The sequence below is a fragment of the Strix uralensis genome, chromosome 3 (assembly GCF_047716275.1).
Source record: "Strix uralensis isolate ZFMK-TIS-50842 chromosome 3, bStrUra1, whole genome shotgun sequence".
Lineage (NCBI taxonomy): Eukaryota > Metazoa > Chordata > Aves > Strigiformes > Strigidae > Strix > Strix uralensis.
Genome location: NC_133974.1, coordinates 94561578 through 94579921, shown reverse-complemented (window position 1 = coordinate 94579921; position 18344 = coordinate 94561578). Strand labels below are relative to the sequence as shown.

Genomic DNA, 18344 nt, shown 5'->3' with positions numbered 1-18344 from the left:
GAAAATGACCCCTTTTTAGCAGGAGGGCAACCCTTGGGGAGCAGTGTGCTCTGAGTGGATGGAGAAAGTATGCTCTCTGCAGGGGTATTGCTTGTGTCCTTTTAAGTGAAGTGACATTCATGATGGCTGCGTATCTGGTGCAGGTATGATGAGGGAATCGGAAGGAGCGTTTTCTGTAGAGAAAACAAAAGAGTCTGATCAATTTAAGGGTGGGTGATGGGGATGCAGTGAGTGGAAGCTGCTGAAGAGGGAGAGTCAGTACAGACCTTGAAAAGAAGAAAATACAGAGAGGATATTTTAATAGGAAGTGAGAGAAATTGTACATACCTATTACAGTGTTTTTCATCTCATGTTCCCATAGCATCTCATGAGACTTGCTCCAGTATGGGAGATGACTCTCCATCTCAGCTCCTTGATCTTGTCCTGATTTTTACTCTCACCTCTTGACTTGAAGATTTGTCATGTACTTTGTGTAGGCATCTCACAACTGTGGGCTTAGCCCCATTATTTCAGGAGGAAAGTGGAAAGTGGAAGCAGAAGAAATGATGATGGAGCAGAGTTTCCTGGGATCCTTCTGACCTCTCACTGAAGTAGAGAGTGAAGATTTTTGGGTGTGGGGTGCCACTGAGGAAGGTGAGACATCCCACTGGTCTGAAGCATGTGGCAGGCAGGTGGTTTGCTTGAGGACTACAGGGGGATCTGCAAACCAGAGGGTGCTTTCTATTCTCTGAAGGTTGTGTGGTGAGCAGGAGAATTTTGGCTTCTCCTGTGTGTTCCCTTTAGATATTGCGTGTATTACCTGCCCTCAGATCAGCTCTTAATTCAGCAGTTGTCATCAGCCAAATGTGTGGGAGCTTCCCCTTTCCTCTGTGGCGCCTGGAGCATCATCTGCTCTGTAGGCTGTATGTGCAGACCAAGCTTCACTAACAACTGCTGCGGCCCTCCTTACCTTCCTTCCAGATCTAGATGAACCTGTTCTCACCGTTCACCAGACCATCAGTGATGTACGTGGCAGCTTCTACCAGGAAAAGACTGTCTTCCTCCGCTGCACTGTCAACTCCAACCCACCAGCTCGCTTCATCTGGAAACGGGGAGCTGAGACGCTTTCCCACAGTCAGGACAACGGTGTGGACATCTATGAACCCCTCTACACACAGGTGAAAAAAACCAAACCTCCACCAGCTTGTGTTGAACATCTTGCTGATGCAGGGCACTCTGTAGTGGATGGTGTTTATTTCCCTGTGTGGATTACGATGCTGGGGAGAGGGTGGTGGCCACTGCAAGGAGCACTGTCTCCAGAAGGGCTGGTAGAACCTACTTCTGTATGTGGGTTCCCAGGGGACGAGAGGAGCAGAGCAGCAGAAGGGAGCATGACAGCCAGAAGTCCCTTCCCCTTTTTGGCACAGTCCCTGAGAGCAGGTCACAGCTTCCCTAATGAGGTTACATGGTATTGGATGACTGAGACTAAAATCCAAGAAAACAATCACAAGATTGGGTCTCCTCTATCTCCTCTGTATCCCAGTACTTTTTTTTTCTTGGGTGCCCAAGCTCCATAAATCAGGGGAATTGCTTCCTGTTTAGCACTGTGAGTGAATGGCAGGAGTTGCTGTGGGATCCATGAGGCAAATGATGAAAAGCTTTTCCTAATGCCCATAAGTAACAGAGGCAGCCCAACTGCCTGGGCACTTTCTGACTGTCGTTCTGTGACAGGGTATCCACATCCTTTCTGCTTCTCCTGCTTGCCTATGCTGGACTTGCCCCTCTGAACAGCATTTTCTTCACAGTAATTAGCCCACCGACACAATGGGAGATGGAGGGGAATTTTTCTTTGCCAAGGCACTCTGGTTATGTTATCCTGAGCTGAGCTCTGGCTCTGAATGTCCTTCAGATGCTAACCAGCCCCAGTGCTTCCAGCAAGGCTGTTCGGCAGCATGAGGCAGTGATGGGTGGGAAGGGAGGGCTGAAAGGGCAGCTCCCAAGGGTACCCATTTCATCCCACGCACCTCCTCACGCTCCCAAAGCTGAGCCCTGAGCGCATTCTGGCTGAGTTTGATTTCCGAGCAATGCTCCAGGCAACCTTTCAGTTAATGTAGTCATGTTCATATTTTATTGAAACATGCCATCTCTGTAGGTCATGGAAATGGGCAGCCAAATGCAAACATTCAGGGGAATGAGGAGAGAGAAGAGAGCTGCAGGTTAGTGGCAGATCTGCAGAAATGCTGTAGGTCAGTGGTGCTGTTGGGCCTTGAAGAGGGCTTTGTCTAGTCCAGTGCTATGTGGCATCCAACCAGGACATCCCTAGCCTTAAAGGAAGCCACCATGGGCTCTTTCAGATATCACTAAGCTCAGTGTAATTAACAGGAGACATTGCTTAATGAGAGGATGTCTTGAGATATTTTCTTCAGCTAAATAAAGCATCTGGCAGAATTTCACCATGTTGCAGCATTAGCACGTAAATGGCCCATCATCCTGCAGCTCCTGTCAGGCAATATTCCCACCATGGTGGGTCGTTCCCAGCTCTGAGAGAGGATGTTTGGACTGCTGTGCTCACAGGCATGCCCTTATGGTCCTCTCCTTAGCACCAGCATAAACCTGTGAGTTTGGGTTGGTAAGAGCTGAAGTTAACAAAACCACACCTCTGCAACACTGTTGTGAGGGGAAAATCTTACTGGAGCTCAAATGCACTATGTTTAACAAAGTACCCTTTGCAGGGGTTTGTAATATTGTCTTGGAGATGAACTGGTATCAGTGTCAGGTTTGAGTAGGCTTTTACATTAAAAAGGAGATGAAGACTTTACTGTTTAAGCCTTTTAAAATTTATTTTATACTGAAGGTTTATAACATTTACCCAACATTTACTAATCAATAAGAGGATACATATGACCCTATAAGTAAGTAGTTGACATGCACATTGTAAATGCCATCATTTGTGTGGTATAGTAACAAATCTTAGGGGACAGGACTTTCATAGGGTTATTGGTCTCCTAGGTATTTATCTTCCTAATTTACTCGGTTCAGATCCTTGTTCTCTGCATATTAGCATGCCTGAGCTCATCGTCCAGTCCCTTGAGGTTGTCCTCAAGTGGATTTGTCATGCTGACACCTTCTCACATTTGCAGGCAATTATGGAATGGTTTCTTGAAAAGAGATTTAGACAAACACAAGGAGAAGAACAGCAGCAAACTGTCATGGGAAGACCTATGAGCTGCAGGGTGTGCAAACCACACGATGCATCTCAGAGCTTTCCACATTCCATAAACAAAAATCTACAGAACGCATCTATTGTTAATCTAACAACTTGATTCTGTTTCTATAACAAGCCAATAACTAATGGAGTGTCAGGGAGTGCTGTTGTTTGTTTGTTTGTTTGTTACTGTAGTATGAGAAAAAGCTATCAAAGTCCACGCAGTCACTCTGGATTTACACCAGCATAAATGAGATTAGAATCTGGAGAAAAGAGATCAGAAGATTTGGGGGGGTTCTTTGAGTATTTCTCTGAATTATCTTTTTTTCCCCTGTACTGCAAATTTTTACAGCATTACTGTTGAACTTGTCATATTTAGGCCAGCATTAATGCCTGAATCTGCTCTGATTTACTTCGGTTTTGCAATGTTGAGACACCAGTGATGTCGCTTGGGTTCCTACCAACATCATGGTATGAGATCTCAGGGTCAGTTCTGGGACATTTAAGGTTTTCAAGTTCCACAAGATTCTGGCAGCAGTTGATGAGAAATTATGTCTCAACCTGTTCGGCAGTGCTTTCAGGTTAAATGTCAGTCCATTGCTGGGTGTTTTGAGAAATCCTAGAGATGGAGTTACCACTCCAAACATTTTATGTCTCCTTTATACGTACAGCTAGGGGGACTTGGGAGTCTGCACAGTTCCCAGAGGTTTTGATGGGAGCTGCTAGTAATCTGTAAACTTTGGGACAGCTTGGACTTGCAATGATGAGCTGTGCTTTGTACACCTGTGTCTTTTTTCCCCACTTTTTTCTCAACTCTCAGGGTGAAACCAAAGTCCTGAAGCTAAAGAACTTGCGGCCCCAGGATTACGCCAGCTACACATGCCAGGTGTCTGTCCGCAATGTCTGCAGCATCCCTGACAAATCCATCACCTTCCAGCTCACAAACACCACAGGTAAGAGGGGATGCAGAGGGTCCCTGCAGCCCTCCAACCCCTCGCCTACTCAGCAGCCATTACCCCTCCAAGAGGGTAACACAACACCCTGTCCAGGGCCTACAGCACCTCATGTTCATGTACATGGCTGCTGGGATTATGAATCCTTCACGCAGAAGTTTTGTGGCCAAGGATGTTTTAATTTCTTGTCACTCTGTGTATAGCCGGTGCCTTGGCCACGCCTGCCGTGACTTCATTAAAGCAGATGTAGGTGTTGAGACACTATGTAGTTTTCAATCCAGACGCTGTTTTATTTATTTATAATTCTAAGTGACTTTAAAAATAGATTCAATACAGTCTAGAGTGGGGCAGATGCTGCAGCAGTTCTTGCAAATAATTCATTCATGTGTGACTCTGGCCTGGTTTGCCAGGCTGTGCTCTCAGCACCTCCCAGTTAACAGTGGTGCCAATGTTTGTGGAAAACAAGTATCTCTGATGCCTTCCCAAAAAATAAATTTTACACTGATATTCATACTGGCAGTGCTTGAGTGTGCTACCAGTTGCAAACAGAATCAGCTTGGTGACTCTTGCTTGACCTGCAATAACTGACTGATAACTGAGTATCATGTACCAAATACTTGCAGGGACCTGATTGCAACCAGTCCATTAAAAAAAAAAAAAAACAACAAAACCCCCCCAAAAAACAAAGCAAAGCCACACCCACAAAAACTCCCACCTGCAAAGCCTCCACATGTGTTGAATATTTTCAAATAATAAGTAAATGTCAGGAAATAGCTTCCAGTGCTGGGGTATTCCATGATCAGAAAGGAAGGCATGGTAGTTGTTTGAATGGTTCACCTCTCTAATGTAACACAAAGCAGCGTGCATCCCTTGTGTCATCTTTGTGCACTGGAAACAGAACTCTTTTGATGTTGCCAACTGTTGATAGGATATTGTTGATACTGTATAAATTATGTTTATTGATCTGACTTGAGCCCAGCATGCTGAACAACAGTTGCATCATTTTATGTAGAAAGAGGAAAAGTAATGAGCTTAAGAAAGTGAACTATAGCTAATGTCAGAAAAAAATATTCTCTATGTAGTAAGATCTCTGAACACGTCTCAAGTAACTCGCACCACTGCCTGAATTTCTCTCAGGATGAGACTGTAGCAAATGCTGGAATATTCCCTTTAAAAACCTATTTTTGTGCTCATGATGAAAAAAGGGATCTCATACAGCTGCTCTTCTCTGTTGTGTCTTTACCTTTGAAGAGTTAGAAAATCAAATTTCTCTTCATATTCACTGCCCCCTGCCAGCCCAAGCACAGGGAAACTACCCTTCATTTCAGTCTAGCCCCTTTCCTGAGTGAATGGTGAAAATGTATTTTCAGGTTGTAGCCAGATCAGAAGCCTGATATGGCTGAATTTACACCAACTTCTTAAGTATATACCTAGGCTATGAACCTGGACCATGTAGCACATACATCTAGTTCTTCTTTCCTGTTTTTTAGTTACAGATGCATATTTATATGTAGTTACAGTGGAGCCTGACACTAAAAGCACAAAGGGGCCATGGAAAATGTGTTCCTAGCAAATTGTATTAAAAGCTGGCGGTGAAAATGAAGCTGGCATTGTGGTGTGAGCAGGGTTTGTGTTAAATAGCACAAGTATATTTAACATGAAATATTATCTGGCTTACTTGCCCTGTAGATAGTATTGTTTGTAGATGAGAAAATATTTAAAGAAAAATCTTTCATTCTCTCCTTTTTTGCATATGTCTTTTCTTTCTCTCTCATGCTTTAGCAACCTCCATAGCCTTGGCTGTGCCCAGAATCCTGAGCAGCTTTGCACAGGATTGCCTTCACCTTTGCGACTGAGGGCAGCCCAAAGGGTGTGGAGGTGCATGGAAATCGATCTCTTAAATATTTATAGACCCAAGAACTACAGACCTTGAGGGGAATTGTTGGGTCAGGTCATGTCAGGTCAAAGGAATCTTCTCTTCCCAGTTCATTTGCTGTTCCTCAGCTGGCTCACCTTGGCTCCTCTGGCAGTGGCCTTTGGGCAGATTGTAGTCTCCAGCAAGGAGATGTGATTCTCCCAACCTCTGTGTCAGCAGCTTGGCCCTTGCAGGATGGGATGGGTTCTTGGTCTGCAACCTTAATGGGAAAGAGGTTTCCCCTGCTCTTCCTCTGTCCTGCTGCTTTAGTGTGGCTTTTGGTTGGGTCTGCAGAGCCACAGGACCAGCTCAGCACCTGGCTGTCATCACCTGCTCCAGCAGGGTGAGGCTGTTGTTTTCCCTTTCCTCGATTTCTGCAAAATTAAGCAGCCCAGCAGGTTAATTCTCCTGCAGTTTTACTGCAGCAAATTGGACTTCAAAGGGAATTGAAAGCGACTCTTTGTTTTTAATGGTCCCCTTGCTGCTCGGCAGACTCCGCCAGCAGGTTTTCTGAGCCAAGAACAAAAGGAATTGCCACAGGTTACAAATAAATGAGATTCATCTCCTGCATAACAATGTCTGCAATATGTTAACCACTGTCTGCTGACAGGAGTGGGAGTGGGAGCCCATGCAGGCTGCCACAGCCAGGGCTCCATTCTGGGGCACGTCATGAGAGCTTGCTGCCTGGAGTTGAGCCGGTGGCAGCTTTGCAGTTTCCCTACCTCCCTTTTTCATGCAAACACAACCTGCTCTGAGGCAGTGTTTGCACCAGCATGTCACTTTTTTTCCATGTTGCCTTGCCCAGAACTGGGCAAGATGAGTGTTGATCAGAGATGTGCACATCAAACACTGCAAGAGCCCTAAACCTTAACCGGAGTCTGCAGGATCTCTGGTTTGTGCTCCCCGGCTCTGACATCTTCCCTCTGGACATAAGCTGGTCTCAGCCTTTCTCTGGCTCTGACAGGGATGGGTGGAGATTCCCAGGCAAGATGGTGCATCTGTCAGTTTGGCCGCGCCATGTGAACCTGAGACCGGTTCAATGTCAGAGGGCAGGAACAGCTATTTGATGTCAGCTACACTCAGCTGACAGCCTGTAAGTGGCAGAAATGTGTCCTGCCTGACCATGGTGAGTTGAGCTATTGTGTTCCTGGGCTTCATAGTGTCTTGTGAAACCACCTGGAGCTTGGAGAGGACATACAAATCCTTCCTTTGGCAATTAGTGCACATTAACCCTTGCACACTGTTTCCAAGACTCCAGCAGAGACACCTGTCAGAGGCTCTGAGTGCAGGTTGCGGCCTCATGAAATTCAAGGACTCCAACCACTGGCCTCAAAATGAACAGTGCAGGTGGCAGAGGAGCCACCTTCCTCCTTAGGCCACCTCTGGCACAAACAACAGGCGCTGTGGCCAGAGAGAGGATATTTGATTCAGTGCACCAAAGTAATATCCCAGCATGGCAGTAGTTGCACTGCTAAATTACAGCACTGGTGCTGAGGAGAGAGCAGCCCTCCTCGCCTTGTTTGTATGGGCTGTAATTCAGAGATCCAACACAAATCCAGCACAGCTCATTAACGCAGGGTCCAGGGAGGGAAGAGGCAGAAATAATGATGCTGTTAAATCAGGCTTCATGAATATGGAACAATGTCTTATTCTGCATTATTATGGCTGTTACTTAAAACATACTCCCCGCCTTTGTGCTGGGGACTGCTACTTTCTCAGCTCTGTCTGGATGGAGCTAGTGATGGTGCTGACAAGGGCTTTTAAAAGGATTTTCATGGGATGAGATAAAGAATACAAAGGGAAGTTTTTTGAATCAGTTCTTGGAGGGAGGATGTAGTGAAAAAAGTACAGAAATAAAATAAACCAAAACAGGTACTACGGTATTCAAAGGAGAGGTTGTCTAGACATTTTGGATCAGTCCCAGTTGTTCAGCTATGCATGAAAGACAATCCCTGTGACTTGGTCTATAGCCCCCACATCTATAGAGAAGTGTATTTGACACCTGTGGAGGTGAAGGAGGTTAAGAGCAGGTGCAGAGCTGCTGTTCATGGTCTGTTATGGTGCAGACAGGTCCTGGTCCTCTGAGCTGCAAGGGTCAGCTGCCTGTCAAAGATTTTGCCTCTCAAAGACATCTAGTTGGGTGTGAGAGATGGAGAGGCATATCATGGGATAGCTGAGGTCCTTTCTTAATGGTAGACCTTCCCAAAGCCCCTTCTTGGGGTGGCATCTCTTTATGGAACAAGTGGTTTAATCCCAACTGTCCTCAAACACAAACAGCTGTTGGATTCAAACAGGCTCCTCTCAGCCTGTCCTTTGTCCTTCACCTCACCATCCGAGTGGAGAGCTCTGGTGGTCAGGCAGAAGGAGTAGGCTGTGACTGGGCATGCACCTGGTGTTCTTCCTGACCTTCCCTTGGGATTATGAGAACCATCCAGCAAACACTGACATCCCAGTGAGCTTCCCAGCATGCTTTGGATCAGGTCCTGAGATGCTAAGCTCAATCCATGGTTGCAGTTTCCCATGCCTTATGACAATACATCTCTTGTTCTCCTGCCTTTTTTTTTTCCCTTTCTTTCTCAGAGCTCAGTCCAGTGTGCTGTTTCTAACCAAGGCATAAAGCAGAGTAACTGTGAATCATACAATAGTGTTGCAGCAAAGGAGATACAGGTGCTCTAGTAGGAGCTACCAGTTGAGCCTTTTCTCCAGTGATGCTTCTGCAGGGCCTCCCTAGAGTCAGGGGAGTTCCATCCAGGGAGAACAGAAGGCACTGTGGGGTCTGCAGGGGAGTGGGCTGTGTGCAGTGCAAGTAAGTAATGCGGAGCCACAGCAGCTTTCCATTGCCCTTCTGCCTTGCTGCAGTTGTTTGCATCAGGAGTCAAGAAGCCTCTAGCCTTGGGTTTTCTGCTGCTGAATTTTGTCTGGTTGCCACTCCTACCTGTGCAAAGGAGGTTCATCAAGCTTTTCTGACCTGAGTCCTAAGCCTAAAGAACCTGCACTAAACACTGCTAAAATATTATACCTAGCTTGTGCCACAATCCTAAGCACCAGTGGTGGAGTGTTTCAGATGTGACCTCCATTCTGGTGCAGTGTGAGGTCCTGCCTGCAGTGTTTCCTAACAATAACAGAGCAGGGTGCTCTAAGTCAAAGACATGGTAATGATAATACTTTAGGTTCACAAACACCTTGTATTTGTAATGAATTCATGGATCCCTCCAGTTCTCCCTACTCAGACTAGCCATCTTCAAGAACAAATCCTAGGAAGTATGAAGCTGTGCACAGTCAAGTGGGTGGGTCTTTTTCAAGCTCCTGTTTGTACTCTTCCAGCACCACCTGCTCTGAAGCTGTCTGTCAATGAGACACTGGTGGTCAACCCTGGTGACAACATCACTATGCAGTGCTCTCTGACGGGAGGTGACCCACAGCCAGAGGTGGTTTGGTCTCACTCTCCTAGCCCAATGCCTCCCAACAGCCTTGTGCAAGGAGGCAACCTCACTATCTGGAGGATCCACGTGGAGGACTCAGGCTACTACAATTGCACGGCCATCAACAACGTGGGAAACCCAGCAAAGAAGACAGTGAACCTGCTGGTGCGGTGTAAGTTGCTCTTTTATTTCAGAGCATGGGTTTTCAGGGTGGAGGGGCTAGATTTGCGTTTCTCCTGGATGTTCTTGTACAGCTGAGGGCAAATATGATACTTAGCAGAGATTAGTATTCTGGAAAAGCTGCTGTGCAAGTTTTTTTGTTCCCAGACCAGCAGCTGTGCTAGCACTGCTTGCAGCCTCATCCCGGACTGTAGCACTGTCCTGGACTAGAGAATGATCACAGGCTGCCAGATACGAGGCCCTGGGGATCTATTATGGGAGCGTAACTGGGGGAGGTCTTGAGCCATGTTTTGCATGGAGGTGTTGCTTTCCTGAGGAGCAAAGAGGAGCGTGTTGTCCTGTCCCATGCAAGACACTTTGCTGTCCCTAACCAGTTTTGCACTTGTGTTTGTCCCAGCCATGAAGAATGCCACGTTCCAAATCACCCCTGATGTGATCAAAGAGAGTGAGACCATCCAGTTAGGGCAGGACTTGAAGCTCTCTTGCCACGTGGATGCTGTCCCCCAGGAGAAGGTTGTCTATTCCTGGTACAAGAATGGGAAACCAGCCAGGTTCTCAGACCGGTTGCTCATCACCAGGAATGACCCTGAGCTCCCACCTGTGACCTGCAGCTTGGAGATTATTGACCTGAGGTTCAGTGATTACGGCACCTACCTGTGTGTGGCTACCTTCCAGGGCGCACCCATTCCTGACCTCAGTGTAGAGGTGAACATCTCCTCAGAAACAGGTGAGCCTCTCTGTGGCAGCTGGGGACCCCAAGAGAGTGGTTGGCATCACTAGCTGTCCCCCCATCCCTCTGGCTTCTTTGAAGAACTTCACATGGGTGTCTTGAATCCTAGTGGGAAAAGGTGTCACATCCTCAGGCAAGCATTTGGCTGAGACTGGAGATGGGTAATAGTTAAAGATTCTCTGCTGGATTTGTTGTGCACTGAGCAGATCTTCCTTTATGTTTTCTCCCTATGAAAAGTCCAAAGTGCAGTCCAGTCAAAGCTACAGACAGGTTTAGGGTATGATTATTTAAAGAAGCCTCCAAATTGTGAAGAAAGAAAGAGGGGATGTTATTTCACCAAATTTCAAATGTCCCTTTGCTTAGAAGGAAGTAAAAGAGAAAGCTGCTCTTTCCTCTCTTTGACATTGCTTATGAAGAGTGTCCCTTTTTACAGAGCTGTGGCTGGGAGACTGGTATCATCTGCCATAGCAATTTATGTGAAGAGCTTTAATGTTTACTGGATTACAATTGTAGTCTGTCTTGGTCACTCTCAGTAGGAGTCCAAGTGTTATAAATGCCTCCCCCCTATAAAATCAGGGTCAAAGCTTCACTCCATGGCTTGGTGAGGACAGGACTAATCCGTAAGTGTGCTTGTCCGTCACCTTGGGGACTGAAATGCAGGATTTCATGGCTGTCTTTTTGTTTCTGGGGAAGTGGTGGGTCCAGCTCTGCTCTCCATTACATCCGTGTCATCTTGCTGCCTTTCCAGGACCTTGAGGGTATGGCACAAAGCAGCATTAGGCTAGTGATCTGGTGAGGACTCCTGAGGGGGCCAGCTGCCTAAAGATTTTGCCCTGAACCTTCATGTAAAGTTTCTTCTCGGTCCCTGGTTGTGCTGGATCCATTGGTCAGGCTGATCCCACTCTTGATTCTGGACATTGCTCACTTCAGCCCCCCAGCAGAAGGTGCTGTGACTGCTTTTGTTGGTTTAGGAAGCCCCTGTCTCCCAGCAGAAATGCTGGGGCCAGCCTGTTCCCAATGGGACTGTGCCCAGTGCTCATTAGCAGCCTGGAGACCAAGATGTGACCGTGCCATGGACCTACTAAACACCAAAGGGTGGTGCTTCCCTCCTGCTGGCACCCCTGGCAAATAGGGCGCTCTCTGTGCCAGCAAACACCATCCCCATTGTGCCAGCAGGGAATAAAACCTGGGGAACCCCCCAATCCTGATGCAAAGCTGGCTCTCCCGACCTTGTGTGGCTGCTGCCGCCAGGAGCAATGCTTTTTGCCCAAGATCACTAGATGGCAGAGTGCATTTGTGTTTAAAACTGCAAGGGTAAGAAGCGGCAAAGGGCTGGGAGACCCTGGATAATCCCACCAAAAAGCTGTGCAGTGTCTGTAGCTGCAGGTGTTGGTCCAGGTGCCAGCCGGCTGCTGCCTCAGAGGAGGTGTCTGCAGTGGCAGGTTGCCCCATGCTGTGGCCCAGCTGGTGGAGGGCGAGCCCCACGTGCTCATGTGGATGCTGCTGATGGGGAAGGACAGGAGGGCAGCCTGGGGCATTTTGATGCCTCTCTTTGGCAACCTGGGCCATGGGGACTGCTTTATGACCCAGGGAATGAAAATGGCCATCCCCACTGGAGCAGCCCATCATGCAGCAGCTGAGGCTGTCCAGCATGTGGCATCTCCACAAACAGACACAAGCCACCTCTGACATGTGGTTCCCGCATAAAAACCCAGCGGGTTTTCCCCAGACTGCAGGATTAGAGCAGGAGGGTGGCAGTGGTGGCTCCATGTTTCCCTGCTGAGCGAAGCCTGAGCTCACCGAGGTGGCTGCCACCACTGAGCAGCTCTGAGGAGATAGCTTTAATTAAAAAAAAATCTTCAAATGCAATTTACAGCTTTTCCCCATGGAGAAGATTGCCTCTCGCTGGGTGAGCAGCTGCTGGCAGTGCTGGGCACTGAGAGTGCTGTCGTCTTTTCACGCTGTGCGGGACAGGGTGTGATGAGATTCCCTAGCCCACAGGAGACCTGCAAATTGAAAACGTGGCCTCCCTGTTGCATAGGAAGGTCACTGCAGAGGGAAACTGGTCTGCAGCCATCCTAAATTTGCTTGGAAAGCAGCTGTGGGCTGTAACGTGTGCAATTACTGTAGCACACTCTCCTTTGCTGGAGTTGAATTGAGCTAACATTTGTCAGACCAGCTTGTTACAGCCTCTGTAGTTCTAAACTTTGATTTAAATGGAAACAAAGTACGTGGCCCTTACAGTTATGGAAGTGTCAATCCAAGTGTTGCCACTGTCTGCAGGAAGAGCTGAAAGAGGAGCTTTCAGAAGATGATTACAGCCCTATTTACCTCAGTTGAACTGTTAACTCTGAAGCCTAATACAAATAAAATGTCAATATTCCATGGGGTTTAGCACAAACTTCCCCTTCCTTGGTTCTTGGTGGAGTTGGGGATGTGAACAACAAACCTCTTCCTACCAATCCTCTGCACCCTTTAGCTGTAGTCGTTGGATTTCTTTTGTTTATCAGCAAAGTTTTGTCAGTTGATAGCTGGATATTCCTTGGGCATTACTGTGCCTCCAGCTCTAGCCCTGGCTTGACAGAAGTTATGCTGGGTGAGCTGTTCCCAGCCTGGCCTGGAAAGATTGCCAGAAGTGATCTTTCTGGGACCCGTCTCTTGCTCAAGTGACCCAAAGATAACTAGTGCACTGTGAATCTCAATGTAAAGTAAGCAAAGGCACTTAGCAGAGCTGCCTCCTTGCTGTGATTTAGGAGTGAACCGGGATCCTGGATGTCTGATAAGGCTGGAAATGCAATCTACAAGCACTAATACTATAAGTCTTAGTTTCAGTCTGACCTGTATAAGGGAACTAAATACCTTGGCAGTTACGACTTCTATTTGTTGGCCAAAAGACTGCAGTTCCGTTTGAGAAATTCACTGGCCAGAAGTGGAGAAATGGATCAAAGAGGCTTTTGCCTTTGGGTTCCTCTGTGCTAGCCGTGCTGCTGGACAGAATTTTGCAACCAGAGGGGTGGGAGATGGGAGAACGTCCCAATACAGATAGTACTTGCTGTTGGCATTGGGATATGTTGTTGGATCTTCCTTGATGCTCTGCAGCTCCAGACCCTGTAGGATGACTTACATGGGCAGTGTGCTCCTATAGGGGTTGCACTGTGTCAAGTGGAAACCTTGGGAGTTCAGGGCTGTTGGTGTGACTTGAACACAAGCATCTCAAGACTATTCCTTGCTTGCTGGAAACTCACTGTAAAACAATTCCCTTCTTGTCTCCCTTCTAGTGCCACCAACCATCAGCGTCCCTAAGGGTCAGTCCACAATCACTGTCCGGGAGGGCTCCCGGGCTGAGCTGCAGTGTGAGGTTCGTGGGAAGCCCAAGCCACCCATCATCTGGTCCCGGGTAGATAAGGAAACCACCATGCCCTCAGGGACAATGACAATGGAAACTTATGATGGGAAGCTGCGCCTGGAGAGTGTGAGCCGAGAAATGAGCGGGACCTATAAGTGTCAGACAGCCAGGTACAATGGCTTTAACATCAGACCCCGGGAAGCCCTGGTGCAGCTCAACGTGCAGTGTGAGTATAAACTATGCAGTACTGGAGTGCCTGTCTGAATGCCTGTGTACGCAGAAGCCTGTGGGCTAAGCAGGGTTGACCTTTCCTACTGGGTTGAGCAGACACATCTCTCTTGTCTGGGGACCTTTGAACAGTTTATATTTAATTGGCCTTGGCTACACAAGACTAAGGACAGGATACTGTATGGCCAGAGTGTTGCAAGTGGAAGGGGGAGATGTTGTGTGTGTTTTGTATACAGTGCTTTCTATTTCCCTATCAGCAGATGAGTGCAGAACAACACCAAGTGTGTGTTTGTGTGCATTACATATGTGCAAAATATGTTTAGGGTATGTTAGTAAGTTTGTGAAGTCAAGCACTCAAAATGTAGCAAATGAATGTTAATTAGACCATTTCCAGCCCACAACTGTTTCTTCAACTTAGTTACCCCAGCTTTCATTTCTGGACATGCCTGAACCATTCTGCCTGAAAAGCAATGCTAGACAGACCCTAATAGGGACTGCGTACTCCCAAGTGGTTTCCATGCAATAAAGCTGTGAGTAACAGAAAACTGATTCTTAGCATGTGGTGTATTGAGTGATTTTAGTGATGGGTGATGCTCCCAGCTCCACTTGAAGGTGATATCTGTGCACAAAGGAGAACGTAGAGGGAGGGATGCTGCTGGTGTCCATGTTGGGTGACTGTCTCCGCCCTTTCCCTGCAGTGGTTTCTCAGTGCATGCTCAGCTCCCATGCTGTTGTGTTTTGACAAGTGGGGGTCTGTGCTTTCTCTTTCAAGACTTTGAATCAGACCAGGAGAAGGCAGCTGGATAAAATGCCTTGGTCTGGAAGGAGCTGTAACTGCAGGAGTAGCCCTCCCTGCAGACCTCATCTCATTGGGATAGTGCAATTGATGAACTCTTGCAGAGCCCTCTGAGCAGCACAGCTCTGGCAGGTGTGGGATGTATAGAGAGCAGGTTAATTTGCACCCGGGCGTGCTGCCTCTGGACTGTGACTGACGAGCCTCCATGCAAAGCACAGCAGCCCTCATTAGCCATGCTGCCACACTCCTCCCAGGCTTGCTCCCTGGGAAGTAGAGAAGTGAGACCAGAGTGGATAACCTTGCTGAAGCCAACCAGACTCACAGACAGGAGCTGCTGGGAGCACAGCAATAACAGAGGTGTGCAAAATCCTGCAAGTACTTTGAGTATTCAAAGATCCCCTTCTAAAATTCTCTCTGTCCATTTAGGAGCATGGCAGGAATTAGATTACAGGATGGGGACAGGGGAATGTATGCAGATTTCCATGCAGGTAAATATGTGTGGAGAAGCTTCCCCTAAGCAAGGTGGAAATGTGCATCTTGGTTTAAGCTGTTTTGGAAGGCAGGCTGGGTCAGGCATATGGGGCATGGCAGGACACGGCAGAGAGGGTGATTGATGGGAGATGCAACAAAATCTCACTCTGGAGCAAAGAACCATCAGATCTGCTGGTATTCCCAGCTTGGTGTTGGTGTTTGATAGCTGTGCGGTCCTCACTGAGGGAGCAGCAGTGCTGAGCTGAAGTCGAGTTTACTGGGTGGTCTGGAGGGTGATCACAGCCCTGAATCTTGGGCTGGAGGGAGAGGGCATGACTCCCCACACAAGCAAGCTGGTTCTGGGGCAGAGCCTTTGATGTGACCCCCAAGAAGGCAAAGATGTAATGAACTTCTGTGTAAAGAACAACTCAACATACTCTTCCTATAGCTCTTCCCAAGGCCAAGCAATACTTTATTGTGATCTCGCCCAAGTAATAGTGGCATGGTCCATGCAGCAGCCCACCCAAACAGCCCTCATCCCTTCATCAGTAAGCACCCAACTTCAAGTAAGGGTAGACAGAACTGAGCATTTGTACACCTGAGCTGTCTCCTCCTGCCTGGAAACTGTGGAAGGGCCTTATGGTGGCACTGCCTGTTCTGTGCCTGAGCAGGCAGCTTTGGTTTCAGGGCTGTCAATTTGCTCCTTCCATCAGCAGGAAAAACAAACTGCAAACCAAGAAAGTAGGGCAAGAATCGCAGCTGGAAGGAGGTGGGTGCCATGGCCACAGTGGTTAATTGAAACGCTGCTCTCCAGCGTGGGTAGCTCATTAGACCAGTGGCTTGCTCCGGAATTCTCATCTTGTCAGAAATGGGGATCGTGTGGCTCCTGCAGCCTCTGTGATGAGCGCTTCCCCCGCCTCCCCCAGCCTGTGCATCCCAACGGAGAGCTGCTTAGGTAGGGTGTGGATCCACATGGGCACGCATGCACGTGTGTGTGTATGCAGGTGTGCCTGTTTATGTGTTGGCGTGAGCTCCTTTTGAACTGGCTCACTCAAGGGAAGAGCGAATTCTGGGTGATAATGTGGTTGTTTCTCTGATTTTCTCCAAAGCTAAAGTTGCAAAATCAATACGGCAGATCTGATTAGATGTCAGAACCTGTTTCTGTGTTTCTCTTTTCTTTTCTTTTTCTCCCCTCACCCTCATGCATATAGTGCTCTATTGTAACAAACTAGCCCAAGAAATAGGCTTTGCCAACTGCACTGCAGTAGTGGAAAGAGAATAAGAAGACAAAAACAAGTCAGCTGTCAAAAAAAGAAACCCAAATATTTTTTGTATTTTGCAAGCAGAAATTGTTCTCCTTTTATCTTATGAGATGTAATTGTCTATCATCAGCTCTCTGACAGGCTGGATGGTCTGTTCCCTGGACATCTTGGTCAGAACTGTAGAGCTTTGGAAGATTAATAAGTTCATGAAAGTCCTTGCAGCCTTATAGCTCTGCGGTTAGGATGAAGAAATGTTGTATACTGGTTACAGCGACAGATCGGGCTTGTCAGAACTTAGAATCTGGCTGCCACTTCGAGTGGCAGTGTCTTATCATCTTTTTCCATATCTTCAAAACAGGAATAAAACTGACCCATCTCTTCAAGGATTTGTGGGGCACAATAAACAGAGCACTTTGAAATCTTGAAATAAAAATAGTAATGGAAGGGCAGAGCGCTGCTGTTAATAATATCAGTGCTATTGCTGATGCTGTTGTCAAGGCTTTTTTCAGGACCAGGTACTCTCTCAAGAAAATCCCAGCAGGAAAATGAATCCTCTGCAGAGTTGGGTTTAAAATCAGGGCTGGGTCACCCTGTGTAGATGAGATATTGTAAGGCTGTAAAACACACACTGGGCTTGAAAATGTGCAGCACTCTGGTTTTTGGAATACAAAGTGTCATTTGAGCCAGTATGTATGGAAGGAGGAAAGAAAGTGTGTATGTGTAGGTCGGTGGAGAGGATGCTACCTAGATACAAATTTAGCAAGTACATAATAACAAATGGCAAAGAATATATTAGCCATGTATCCTAAGAGCCTGGTCAAAATAGCATTTCCATTAATTACAAAGATTAGTAGTGGCTCTAAACTCTAGCTGGTGCTATAACTGGCCTTTGAGATGACTGTCTTTTCATGCTGAATATTACATTTACTCTGTTAGAGCCTCATAGAACAGTGTGGTGTAAATTGCAATCCTAGAACATTATCCTGCTTAAATGATATTGTGTCAGTTTTGATACTTTGTCAGTCTTGAACAGCATGTCATAAACTCTTGGACACCTTAGTCAAAGTCCAGATCAAGCCTGCATGTCTTATCACACCTGATCCTTGATACATCTACTCCAGTACTTTCCCATAGATAGGCTCATCCTCCCTCACAGCACTCACTACTTGTTGTCTCAGGCCCTTGCTCAATCACCTGAATGGGTTCTCCCTCTTTGGATAACCACCAAAGCCTGGTAGCAGAGCACCCATCTTTCTTGAGAGATGTTAATTAGTTCACCAAATTCTGATCATTGGATAAGCAGACTTTTGTTGGTGCCATTTTTGTCTTTAGCAGAAGTCTTGCTGTATCTAAGTGCCCAGAGAAAGAAGGGAAGAAGGAAGAGGAGATGTTTACATGGAGCTGACCTTGTTTTAGATAGTCAAGTCTGAAAGATGATCCTGTTTCTCATCTTGGGACCACACAGCAGGGGAGCTGTTGGCAGGAAGAAAGACTAGAAAAGGAATTAACCTGAGTGTCTCCTTCCCTGGAATAACATGGCTTGTGAATTTGGCCCCTTCTGGATCCAAAATAATAATCCACAGTCATCTGGGATTGATCTCCAAAGGATTACACTTATTGCCCTTAGGTAGAGTTTTGCCCTATTAAGCAGCAGGTGGATTATTTTGCTTTATCTTCAAAGCATAATGAATATTAGGTGTAAGCAGGAAAGTAGACTGACGTTCTTTTTGGAGGGGCAGTTACATGGTTAACAGGACTTCAGGAGCCATTGCATAGTCCTAGACATAGGCATTGCCATAGGGCTGGTGACCAGCAGGTCTGGCTCTGCCCTGACCTGGAAGGCAGTCAGAATACGTC

The 18344-nt window shown here is 47.1% G+C and overlaps 1 protein-coding gene across 2 annotated transcripts in view; it reads left to right on the top strand.

Moving 5' to 3' along the window:
* Positions 1-18344, top strand: part of MDGA1 (MAM domain containing glycosylphosphatidylinositol anchor 1) — a 155031-nt gene that overhangs the window by 62893 nt on the left and 73794 nt on the right. For both annotated transcript variants that reach the window (XR_012628244.1, XM_074863471.1), the window contains exons 4-8: positions 961-1157; positions 4005-4137; positions 9377-9646; positions 10052-10381; positions 13663-13956. Coding sequence is in view for 1 of the 2 variants with exons in the window: in XM_074863471.1 (XP_074719572.1) it covers positions 961-1157; positions 4005-4137; positions 9377-9646; positions 10052-10381; positions 13663-13956 (1224 nt within the window). In the remaining variant the exon portion in view is untranslated. The remainder of the gene's footprint in view (positions 1-960; positions 1158-4004; positions 4138-9376; positions 9647-10051; positions 10382-13662; positions 13957-18344) is intronic.